Below are 13109 nucleotides of genomic sequence, written 5' to 3' on the forward strand. Positions count from 1 at the left end.
AAAAGTGCATTCTTGTTGGTTGTTATAACCTTAATACATATTAACAACTCAGAGATAGATGTAGGTTTCATTTTTAGAAGGTACACACTATACATTTTTAAAGTGATTTATTTTGAAAACTTTTCAGATTAGTTTTACAGCTATATCAGAAAATGAATGATTGTTTGGTAATTTCATTTACCAAAGCTAATTGAAGCAGATACTTATGTAGTCACTGGGAGGTGACCATCTCCAGTTCAACAGGTTAATCATTAATATTTGGAGGATTTCTTGGCATGCTGTATTAGGAGGAGAACATCACTAGACAGACTTTTAAATTGTTTTATTTAATTAGAACAACAACGTTATGTATTCTGGATTTTTTTCTTCAACAGCAAACATATCATATTTTAACAAAACAAGCATATGAATTTTTGAATTTAGTTAAACACTCAAGTTTTTTTAAAATCAAGTTTGTTTTTGTTAAAATTGTTTTTAACTAAAATATTTAAAAAAAACCCCAAAATTAAATCAACTACGTCAGCCAGGTCAACATGAGAAACTTAAAATATTGGCTTCGGTAGCTAACTCAATTGTCTTCTTCACCTTCATTTTCCTGTTTGTCATTATCTGGAAAAGAAAAACAAGCTTTCATGGTTTTTCAGGTCCCAAATGATTTCTTAATTTGGAATGAATTAGTCCAAAGGAAGAAAATATTCTTTTTACACCGGCAGAAGAAGCTATTGCTGTTAAAAGTGAGATTATCACTTCAACAGTCCTTGAATCCAAGTGCTTAAGTGACTTCCACCAGTTCACTGGTGTGAGTTTCTTTAAAACATCGTCAGCAAACATATATTTCTTGAATGGTTTTTATTCCCAAACTGGGTCTCTTTTACGGTCTGCTACCATTATAGGTTTTCCCTTCTAGTGAGAGAATGGTATGGTAGATCTCAAATCAATGAAGACTACACTCAGAAAGACCTCAGGACTACTGGAATATGTTGCTCAAACAGTTTCCCTTTTGTTTCTACGGCCTGTCCCTCCCTTCTCACATTTATCCCCAGACTACTTCTCCTTGTCCAGATCTATTCCGCCCCCAACAAACTTCTATTAATTGAACTCTCTGAACTTTGCACTTTTAGAGAGAGATAAGGGATTGACTCTATGTACACAAATTTGCAGAGGGACAATAGGGTTGAAGTCTGTTATTTCTCACCTCTATATATTATTTATTTAAAAACATTTTTGCTGTTAACAAGCATGTTATCTCTGGAGACACAAATCCAAAGTTTGAGAACTGCAAAACTAAGCATCTTTGATGGTATCTTCTAGACTGAGCACTGAGTCCCATTGGGTAGATAGAAAGATTAACCTAAATAATCTATACAGAAACCCCTGAAACCCTATAAAATTGGGTCCTTAGTCCATGAACTGTTGGAACTAATTTACAAAACTTTTCTTAAACATTACATGAATATATTGTCTCGACTATAGAATTAGAATTTATAATCCCTGTTCCATGATGAGATATCTTTGAGCTGTAATGTATCTTAATTAAAACTATCTTTTGATAGTTTTTTCCTCAAAAAGCATTTTATCAAAAAAATCCGATTTAAATTAAAAATATTGGATATATTTTTTTATTTTTTAAAAATCATTGATTTTTATCCACCCTGGTTGCTCATGTCCATTCCATTACCCGCCCTTCTGTCGGAGTTGTTGGCAAAAAGGAACTGAGAGGGCGTGGGCTGGCAATGCCTGATATACCGCGGCGTGGGCGTGGCATGCTAGAGGGCGCTACAGCCAGCCCTACGGGTACTGCTAAAGCAAAAATCTCCAGCCGCACCCATGGGCGCGCGCACACCTACAATGGAATGGACATGAACAACAGTTACGAAAGGTAGGTAATCGTTTTTTCTTCCAATTATAAAGACTCAGACATATTACTCCCCAGGGCAATGAATATTTCAGATCTTACCCAAATACATGCTTACAGCCAATTTTAATAACTAAATCTAAGATGTATTAATAAAAGGAAAAAGAAAGAAGAGAGTTATGAATGGTTAAAAGATCAATATACATACAAATTACTTTCAGTATTTATAGATCAGGATCATAGCAGTGATGTTATCTGCTAGCTTGTAAAAGTCTCTCTGGAATCAGTTCAGTGGGTTACAGTCCAATAGGCAGTTCAGGGGTAGAGTCTGTTAGATGTTTTTCAATGAAAGTTCCAGAATAATCCAGGCAACTACCTGTAGATCTCTGTCCTATGGCTTAGATCTCCCCTGTTAAAGTTTAAGTAGACCTGAGATGCCAGGATCAGGCCCGAGGCTTCCTTTATAGTTGAAGTAGGTTGGGCACTGACAGGCAACTCCACCATGTGGGCTTTGATGAAAGCGAGCTGATGGTTTGTGATCTCTATTTAGTGGGTCCTTTCTCAGACAATACTTTTAGCAATAGCCATTCAAACTATTAAGATAGTTCACAGGTGGCTTACTATGTGGAATTACAAGCTTTGAGGAGAAATTAGGACAATAATACTATTACACCAGAAGTCCCATCTAAATGATAATATCCCCGTTTAATCTCCAAGTCAATAGAATACAGTAAAGAAGCATAAGACAGGAACAGGATTTAGCATCTACAAGCTAATTAGATCACATGGTTAGATTTCTAATAGGATGCAGGTAAACACAGATACATTTGGCACTTACTCTTTGATTCTCTAACACTACAGGCAAATGAGTTAGATTCTAGTCTACTTAACATGGCTTTGATAACTATCTACAAGGAAAGACTCTGTTTACCATTGCAATATCCTTTTGAGATGTCCTCAAGGGTTGCTTACAGGTCACTGAACTTGTTGATTGTTTAACCTTAACTGGCCCAGTATTACAAGGTAATTCTATGCATATAAATAGGAAATATTTCTGAACTTTGATGTATAAGAGGTAACCCACAATTTGCTCAGCACTTGATTACTTACTAGAGGGAAAGAATTCAGAATTGTCAGTTTCTTCATTTCAGACCCATTTTGTGCCTAATTTAGCCATTCACTTACTTATTCATGAAACATCACTGTTTTTAATCATTATGTTAGGCATTTCCTCAAGGAGCTTTGGCATCAGTACCTCATAAAAACCAATAGGGAATACAAGATCAGTTCAAGGGTTATTCAACTGGATAAAACTGTACCTAAGCTGCCTCAGAGACAATAGGACCTCTAGTGCACAGAGGTTATTTAGAACCCATTCAATCAAACGTGTAAACATTCCCATGGCTTCTTTCCAATGTATCCGTAGCCAAGATTTGTAAGGCTGTCACTTAGAATTCAATTCATATATTTACTTGGTGCTACTCTTTGTACTCTGGAGCCGCGTCATCCACTCATTTTGGCAGGATGAAAACATTTTTGAGGGAGTAAAAAAGCTTGCTTAACAGAATTTGCGTTCCCTGATTACACTGCTTCTAGAGCAGGGGTAGGCAACCTATGGCATGCATGCCGAAGGCGGCACGCAAGCTGATTTTCAGTGGTACTCTCACTGCCCGGGTCCTGGCCACCTGTCTGGGGGGCTCTGCATTTTACTTTAATTTTAAATGAAGCTTCTTAAATACCTTAAACCTTTTTTAAACACCTTTTTAAAAACCTTATTTACTTTACATGCAACAATAGTTTAGTTATATATTATAGACTTATAGAAAGAGAACTTTTAAAAACTTTAAAATACATTACTGGCACGCAAAACCTTAAATCAGAGTGAATAAATGAAGACTCGGCACAGCACTTCTGAAAGGTTGCCGACCCCTGTTCTAGAGATTCAGAGTGCCCCGCTTCTGTGGAATGTCTGTAGCTAATGTAGATGAAGCAGTGAGGACACTCATAAAGGCAATTCTATAACTGTAGTTGGAACTGTGAGTCAGTATGTTTGAGTCCTACACTGAAACTGCTTTGAATGGTTCTGGGATCATGAAGCAGGACACCAACTCCGACAATGTGAATCTGCAAAGGTTTCTAATTGCTGAAAAGTTTTAGGTCATGAATCATGTAACTAGCATGGGAGCAAGTATCTAAATTTATAGATTGATAGGTTCCAAGGCCAGAAGAGACCACTATTTTCATATAGTCTGACCTCATGCATAACACAGGCCATAGTCCCCCTCCCCCCCCAATTTTTTTCCTAGAGCCTATTTTCTATAAATACATCCAGTTTTGATTAACAAATTCAGTGATGGAGAGTACACTATGACCCTTGGTAAATTGTTCCAATGGTTAATTACTCTTTCTGTTAAAAATTTACACCTTATTTCCAGTCTGAATTTGTCTAGTTTCAGCTTGCAGCAATTGGATCTTGTTATACCTTTCTCTGCTAGACTGAATAGCTCATTATTAAATATTTATTCCCCATGTAAATACTTAGAGACTGTGATCAAACCACCCCTTAACCTTCTCGTTGCTCAGCTAAATAAATTGAGCTCCTTGAGTCTGTCACTATAAGGCATGTTTTCCAATCCTTTAATTATTCTTGTGGCTCTTCTCTGAAGCCTCACCAATTTATCAACATCCTTCTTGAATTGTGGACACTGAATTGGGCACAGTATTCCAGCAGCAGTCACACCAGTGTGCCTAAAAGAGGAATAGTACCTCTCTACTCCTACACAAGATTTCCCTGTTTATGCATCCAAGGATAACATTAACCCTTTTGGCCACAGTGTCACAATGGGAGTTTAAACTCAGCTGATAATCTACCACAGCCCCAAATCTTTTTGAGTCATTGCTTTCCAGGATAGAGTCCTCCATCCTGTAAATATGACCTGCATTCTTTGTTCCTAGATATGTACATTTACTTTTAGCATTATTAAAACACATACTATTTGCCTGTGCCCGGTTTACCAACCGATCCAGGTGGTTCTGTATCAAAGGCCTGCTCTCTTCATTATTTACTGCTCCCCCACTTTTTGTGTCATCTGCAAACTTTATCAATGATGATTTTGTTTTCTTTGAGGTCATTGATAAAAATGTTTAATAGTGTAAGGCCAAGAAGAGCTGATCCTGTGGAACCCGACTAGAGAAACACCCCTCGATTCCATATTTACAATTACATTTTGAGATCTGTCCGTTAGCCCATTTTTAATCCATTTAATGTGTGCTATGTTAATCAAAATATCATGTGTTATCAAGTCAAATTCCTTACAGAGGTCTAAGTATATTGCATCAATGCTATTACTTGCCACTCTTACCACTGTTTCTACGGAAATATGCACGACTCTGCTGCTAACATGCCACAAGTGACTTAGAATAGGGAGGTTCACAACCGCCTAAAGAGAAAAATATTGTTGTCAGAAGTATCTAGAGGAATGAGGCAAAACCACATTATTTAAATATCCAATAAATCTGAATGCATCCAGAGTTCTCAGCGGAGTGTCTGCTTCCCCTAGAATTGGCTACATGTGGTCCCACCCACCAGAAAAACACTTTATTTTAATGTCTATCTATTGACTATGAATAATGCCAATTATTGTGGTTGCTTTATTAAGAGTTAAACTTGGGCCTATTGCATAGTGCTCTGCCACTTCCTCCTGCAGTAGTATATGTGATGTTACACCCCGTATTCTTTATAGAAATATTGTTATAATATGAATATGACATAACTAAAATATGCTTTATGTAAGATAGGTTGTGTTGGGTATCATTGGAAAGGTTATGATTTACGGAATGTGTTTATCCAATTTGTATGCATGTATCATTTCTGTATCAGAAGTTAGGAATATTGTCTATGTAACAATTCAGGGTGGATTTGATTTAAATCATGATTTAAATCATTAGTCAGGAAGACTCAATTTAATCGTGGATTTCTACATAAAAGTGCATTCTTGTTAGTTGTTATAACCTTAATACATATTCTTCACAACTCAGAGATAGATGTGGGTTTCATTTTTAGAAGGTAGACACTATACATTTTTAAAGTGATTTATTTTGAAAACTTTTCAGATTAGTTTTACAGCTATATCAGAAAATTAATGATTGTTTGGTAATTTAATTTACCAAAGCTAATTGAAGCAGATATTTATGAAGTCATTGGGAGGTGAACTATCTCCAGTTCAACAGGTTAATCGTTAATATTTGGAGGATTTTCTTGCCATGCTGTTATTAGGAGGAGAACATCACCAGACAGACATTTAAATTGTTTTATTTAACTAGAACAGCAACGTTATGTATTCTGAATTTTTTTCAACAGCAAACATATCATATTTTAACAAAACAAGCATATGAATTTTAGAATTTAGTTAAACATTCAAGTTTGTTTTTGTTAAAATTGTTTTTTAAAAAAACAAACTTAAAAAAAAAAACCAACAACCGATTTTGCTGTTAACAAGCATGTTATCTCTGGAGACACAAATCCACAGTTTGAGAACTGCCAAACTAAGCATCTCTGATGGTATCTTCTAGACTGAGCACTGAGTCCCATTGGGTAGATAGAAAGATTAACCTAAATAATCGATACAGAAGCCCCTGGAACCTCACAAGACTGGGTCCCTAGTCCATGAACTATTGGAACTCATTTACAAAACTTTTCTTAAACATAACATGAATATATTGTCTCATACTATAGAATTAGAATTTATAATCTGTCTTCCATGATGAGATATCTTTGAACTTCAATGTATCTTAATTAATACTATCTTTAGTTAGGTGTTTTCTTCAGAAATCTGATTTAAATAAAAAAACTGATTTTTTTTATTTATTTTTTAAAAAATCATTCATTTTTATCCACCCTATAACAGTTACAACCATGTGTGTACTTGGGAAATGCCCACCACACATTAAGCAACCAGCCTTAATGGGCCATTAGGAAAAGACAATTAGTCTTCGAAGATGTGGATTTCCTATCTTCCCTGGAGTTCCTTCCTGTGGACATTGCAAATAAACCTTGTTTCCTGGTTGCTTTGATACTGCGGGGTCAGGTGATAAGGTCACCTGGTACAAAATACCACTTTGGATACTGCTGGTACTTTTCTGCTGGAAACAAAGGCTTCCCGCCTTATGTACATTCTATTTAAGGCTGGGAAGGAAGGCATTCAGGACTCTCCTCCTTTGCCTGCCCAGGAAGGAAGACTCATAAAACACCTGAAGGGAAAGGCATGGTTGAGTCCAGGCTGAGACAGGGGTCCAGTCTGTAAAGAGAAATAACTGGAACTCTAAGCTACAGAAGCTCTGCAGCTTGACTAAAACAACATTTAGGGTGAGAAATTACATTTTGTGACCTGTTTCTTGAGTGTATTAAGTTTAGTATGCATGTTTTGTTTTATTTGCTCAGTAATCTGCTTTGTTGTGTTTGCTGTCCTTTATAATCACTTTAAAATTTACCTTTTGTAGTTATTAGTTTATTCCAAAATCCAGTTTGTGCGATTCAAAAAGCTGTGCATATCTATTTCCACATTGAGGGGGAGGGCCAATTTTTACGAGCTTGCACTGTGCAGCTCTTGCTATACAGTGCAAGACAATACTATTTTGGGTTTATACTCCAAAGGAGGTGTGCATGTGACAGCTGGCCATTCTTCTAGCTAAATCTTCCCACATGGAGCTGATTTCAGTCTGTCTGCAGCTTGGTGTGGCCTTACCTGTGTGTGTGCTGGAGAAGGCTTGAGAGCCTAGCACAGCAAAAACAAGGTGAGGAAACCCATGCTGGTGGAAAGGGTGGACTCAGTGAGACCCCAGCACATCAGGTGGTGCCCCAGGAGGGCGGTTCAGCCCGTCACAGTATGCATGTGTCCTGGTCCAGGCAGCCTAGTTTTCTCTCCTTATGTAAAACTGTCTTCTGGTAATCAGTTAGTGAAATTGCATCTCTCATAGTCGAGGCCTCTCAGTATTGAGCCTGCATGTCAGTGAAGCCAAAATTTGAGACCCAAAAAACTTGTAATTTGTAGTGGGCAAGCCACTCCAGGAGGTGAACACAAGAGCCCCTCCCCTGCGTGAGTCCTTATAGCTACAATGAATTAATTTCTGGTGGAAGTTGTCTTTTGTTGGCCAAACTGATAATTATTACTCTGAGTTCAGCTTATCTTTGAGGGACAGGGGAAGGACGGGTTGCACACCTCTGGCTAAGATGGTGGAAGCCAAACTGAGCTGATTTGTTGTTTAATTTCTGATTAGGTGGAGGCTTTTGAAGTCAGAACTTGTATCTCTAACTTTTACTCTTTTTTCACAGCTTATATCTAGTGATGCTGATGGAGCCATTCAAAGAGCTGGACGTTTCCGAGTGGAAAACGGATCGTCTGATGAGGTAAGGAAAAGCCCCTGTTTAGATCTATTGCCTTTTCCTATTCAAAGATCAATCAATTAAATAACAGCATTTTCAATTTCTGAAGTGTTGTATCAGAAGATTAGGGTTGGAAGAGACCTCAGGAGGTCATTAATTCAATATACAAGGTTGATATTGTGGAAGCAGGGAAAGAAAGAGAGTGTTTAAGTGCAGCCATTTAAGTGGGCATTGTCAGAGCACTTTCCTCTCAGAAGCGTTCATGGATATGTCTGGTTCCTCTCAGTCTTCCAACTCTAAAAATAGATATTTGATATAGTGAAGGAAAACCTAGCTTTACACTGTAGAATATAAATTGGTGAACTTGGGGCAGAAAAGGGCCCCTTACCAATCATTTCACAATTAGCTGCATACATTACTGCGGGGAGGGTGGGAGTTTGTTGAAGCATCTGATGTAAACGTGTACCAGAGTCATATTGCAGGATTGGATGATCTAAGTGACTAATAATCTGATCCAGTATAGTTGTATGTGTGTAATGTAGAATCTTAGAAATTATGTTCTTGATATAAAATTCTTTCCCTACATTTTTGAGACGAGATATAGAATCCTGATCAAGGTATAATCCTACTTCCAGCTCTGCTACTTCTATCCCCAGACTTTCTCATGTGAATCAGTATATTTAATTTAAAATGCATATATTTTACATCAGCCTGGCTGGCCATGTGTGACACATCATGGGCAATCTAAATTCAAAACTCAAGCTAGATCCTTCCTTCCTAGTAGGGGCTGGGAGTGGTGCAGAGACAGCTTCCATGTTGCTTTGCAGAATCCTTCCCTCTTTTCCTTAAAAATTTCAGGATCAGAGCGGATAGATTCTGGAGGGAATTGTGTCCAGGCCCTGCTTGTTCTGAAGAAAGGTGGCCTAATATGGGGATGTTAAAGGACGAGTTGAGGAAAGAAAGAAAACAAGGGTGTTTAAATCTTTCAGACCATTTGAACAGGTTCTGTTATAATCCCGTGACTTTACCCCAGCCCTGCCCTTCATGTTGGTCCCACGTGGACAACCATTCTCTTTATCAACCCCAACCTGAGGCACCACAGTGCCATCACCCAACATTGCCTCAATACAGGATTTAAGTGCTGCAGCGGGCATTATATTAGCTATCTACACCTAGTGGAATATTGACCTCTATAATAATTTTCATTTTTGAAGTGACAGGGGCATTGGGATTAAAGACTATTGAGAATCTTAAATTTAAATTACAGCCCACTATTTCTCTCCTTTTACCAAGATTAGCTTATGTCTCCTTTCCAGGAGTACATAGTTTAAACTTTACACAGTCTGGTGTTTAACAGGAGAAAGTTGTTTGATACCTTAAATTACAATAGCATTTTGGTATCCCATTTAAAAGTATTACAAGAAAAAATTAAATGCAGTGCTTCATCTCATCAGTGCATGTCAAAGTATTGGGTAATGTGATTATGTTGTAGAAGCAGTGATGGCTGGAAGGTTGCCGCTTCTTGATGTGGTGGTGTGCAGCTTCTTTGTTCTTTGTAGTTGTAGTATTGCTGCTGTGTGCTTGGTTGTATAGATGAAATGAATAGGCTGACTGAGAGTGCAAGAGTTAACACAGTAGTCCAAGGGTGTGCCTACATCGCAATGTAAGCCCAGGCTCAGACTCCGTTTTCAACCCAAATCCCCTTCATCTACACACAAGCTGTCTGACTCAGCTCCGGGTCCCAGGATTCTACAGGAATAGAGGATTTGAGCTTGGGCCCCACAGGGACTCGGGTCCAAACTCCATCATTTTGCAGTATGGACGCAGCTTGGGCCCAGGTCTGGAAACAGAAGTTACCCCTCTGATGCAAGTACAGCTGCTCGACATTTAATCTTTCCTTTTTATTCTAACTGCTGAGCTGCAAGCAAAGTGAACCTCTCTTGCGTTTGTAGTAGTTACTGACACAAAGAACTCCTTTGTCAATTGTGCTGCTAGCTGGTCATAGGGGCACAGACAGATTTTGGTTAATCTCTGGTGCAAGGCAAGCAAACAGTTCAACCTTAGCAAGAGGTCCTGGCTTCAGCTATTGGGGTTTCTGAGGGAAGTCCAAAATACAGTTGCGGGACCTTCCTTTCGACAGATCGAAGCTGTTTGCAGAAAAGACTGATGAGTCTCTATATACCTTAAAAGACTCAAGGGCCGCGTTGCGTTCTCTGCAAATTTACACGCCTGCACAGAAAAGAAAGTTCAGTAAGTCCCAGGTAGTGCAGAGATCTTGTCCTGCTCAGTTTCCTGCCAGAGATATTACAAACCCCAATGTAAGAGGCAACGGTTCCAGAAGAGGAGACCATCTACCTCTGAGGCATTGACCTCACCACTGACAACTTAGAAACATCAGTTTTGATGGGGTGGTCAAAGTGCTTGTTACCATTCCCATTAATACCTACTGCAACCATTTGCTTGTCTCCCTTACTTCAATGAACATCTCTTTCACTTCTGCCAAGATGATTTCAACAAGAAATTCCATCGACTTTATTTCACTCCCGCCATCCAACCCCACTTCCCTATATGTCTTCAGGGACCCCTCTCATGAGCACCTTCTATGACAGGAAATAGGCTCTCTCCTGAATTAGGGTGCTATAGAACCAGTTTGTACATAACACAGAGAGAAGGAGTTTTATTCCAGATACTTCCTGGTTCCAAAAAAGAATGGCACTTGGAGACCCATTCTAGATCTAAGATTACTCAAGAAGATTTGTAAAGGTTCAGAAGTTTAGGGTGGTAACTCTTGTAGCAATAATTCCCTTACTGGACCAATGGGATTGGTTCTCAACCCCTGACCTCCAGGACACTTACTTTTATATAGTGATTTACCTCTCCCATAGAAGGTTCCTCCACTTCGCTCTGGAGAAAGAGCATTTCCAAGAGAGGATGCTCCCATTTGGTCTCTCCTCAGCACCAGTGTGTTCTCAAAAGTTCTCTCAGTGGTGGCTGCTCAAGGGATTCTCCTACAACTAATCCTTGTTGGCCACTCAAAGGACCATAGATCTATTTTTCAGACTGGGACTGTAGTTAAACATCCAAAAGTCTACCCTAACCGCCATACAAAGTTTGGATGTCATAGAAGCCTACTTGGATGCAATAGCGGCCAAAGCACTCCTCCCTCTGCACAGGTTCATAGTCTTATCCAACTTAGTCACTAGAGTCCAGATCAGACCACAAACATTGGCCAGAAACTGTCTCGAGCTGTTGGGGCATATGGCAGTTGGTGTTTTTGTGATAAGCCACGTGAGACTTCACATGCTCGACCTCCAGGGGTGGCTCAGAACTGTTTATTTGCTGAACAAACACAGTTGGAACAAACTACTCTCAGTGCCTTTCATTGTGGAAAAAATCCTTCGACTGGTTGGAAGGACCTTCAAAATGTTTGCACAGGGGTCCCTTTTGCTCAACCATTTTCAACGCTAATAATAACAACAGATGCCTCCTTATTGGGATGGGGAGCCCGTCTAGACACTCACACTGCTCAAGGCAGGTGGTCATCTCTTGAATCTATTCTGCACATCAGCTTACTGGAACTCAGAGCAGTCAGAAATGCCTGTCTCCTTTTCCTTCCACTGATCAGGGACAAATATATGAAGATCATGGTAGACAACATGTCAAACATGTTCTTGCATCCCCTTGACAGTTGATATAGATCACCTTCCCTCTGTGCCAAAGCAGTGAGGCTCTTGAATTGGTGATTTGAAGTCAGACCAACATCTCAGCAGCTTACACCTCAGCAGAGGTGTGCAAAAATTCACAGCAGATATCCTCAGCAGGCATTTCTCACAAGATCATGAATGGGAGTTAGATCCCATGCCACTCCACTACATATTTTGAGGCTCGGGTATCCTGCAGATAGTCTAGTTGGCACGGTAAAGAGCAAGAAGTGCTCCAGTTCTGCTTGAGAGGCGGACTAGGTTGGCGCTCCTTGGGAGATGTCTTCTTCCTTCACTTGACTCCTGTATGCATTCCCCCAGCTCCCTTGATATCCAAAATATTGATCAAAGTAAGGAAAGACAAGGCCAGCCGTAGTTCCGACATGGCCGAGACAAACATAGTTCCTTTACCTCACCAAGCTTGCTATGGGTTGACTGATCACTCTCAGGACCATCCCCATCTTCTCTATCTGGATGCCGGTCAAAGGCTTTACTCCAGCCTTGAGGTTCTTTGAGTCAAGGCATGGCTAATTGGTTTGCAGGACTAGAAACATCAATCTGTTCTGAAGATGTAAAGAGAGTGCTATTATATAGTAGGAAACAATCCACCCCTAATACCTGCCTACAGATGTGGATGAGATTCAGTCACTGCTGTGACTGACATCTTTCACCTAATTCCTCTCTGCTGTCAGATATACCAGATTACATTTTTGATCTAAAAATGACATGGTTGTCTCTGAGCTCCGTTAGAGTACACTTGGCAGCTATTACAGCCTTCCATTCTATGGTGGAGGGTTTTTTCATGCTGAGTCATCCTGCAATGATGATATTTCCTCAGTGGACTGGGAAACCTCTTTCCACAAGTCACATGCCCTACTCCAGTTTGGGACATCAACTGGGTGCTTACATGCCTTATGAGGCCCCTCCTTTTGAAAGTATGGCTACCTGCTCCCTCCTTTCTCATAGCCATTACTTCTGCTTGAAGAGTGGGAGAGAGAGGGGCTCTGATGGCATAGCCTCCATTCACAGTATTTTTTAAGGATAAGGTCACATTACAACCATACCTCAAGTTCCTACCAAAGGTATCCTTGGATGTCCACATAAACCAACCTATCTACATTCCATTTTTCCCCTAAAGCACATCTGAATAAGGGAAATATGTGGCATTACG

General features: G+C 39.5%; 1 protein-coding gene across 11 annotated transcripts in view; it reads left to right on the top strand.

The window, feature by feature from the left end:
* The window catches only part of GARNL3 (GTPase activating Rap/RanGAP domain like 3), a 216171-nt gene that overhangs the window by 67206 nt on the left and 135856 nt on the right, over positions 1-13109 (top strand). For all 11 annotated transcript variants that reach the window (XR_008442642.1, XR_008442641.1, XM_054007554.1 and 8 more), the window contains one exon: positions 8187-8261. Coding sequence is in view for 9 of the 11 variants with exons in the window: in XM_054007554.1 (XP_053863529.1) it covers positions 8187-8261 (75 nt within the window). In the remaining 2 variants the exon portion in view is untranslated. The remainder of the gene's footprint in view (positions 1-8186; positions 8262-13109) is intronic.

Source organism: Malaclemys terrapin, chromosome 17, assembly GCF_027887155.1.
Source record: "Malaclemys terrapin pileata isolate rMalTer1 chromosome 17, rMalTer1.hap1, whole genome shotgun sequence".
In the NCBI taxonomy this organism is placed as follows: domain Eukaryota; kingdom Metazoa; phylum Chordata; order Testudines; family Emydidae; genus Malaclemys; species Malaclemys terrapin.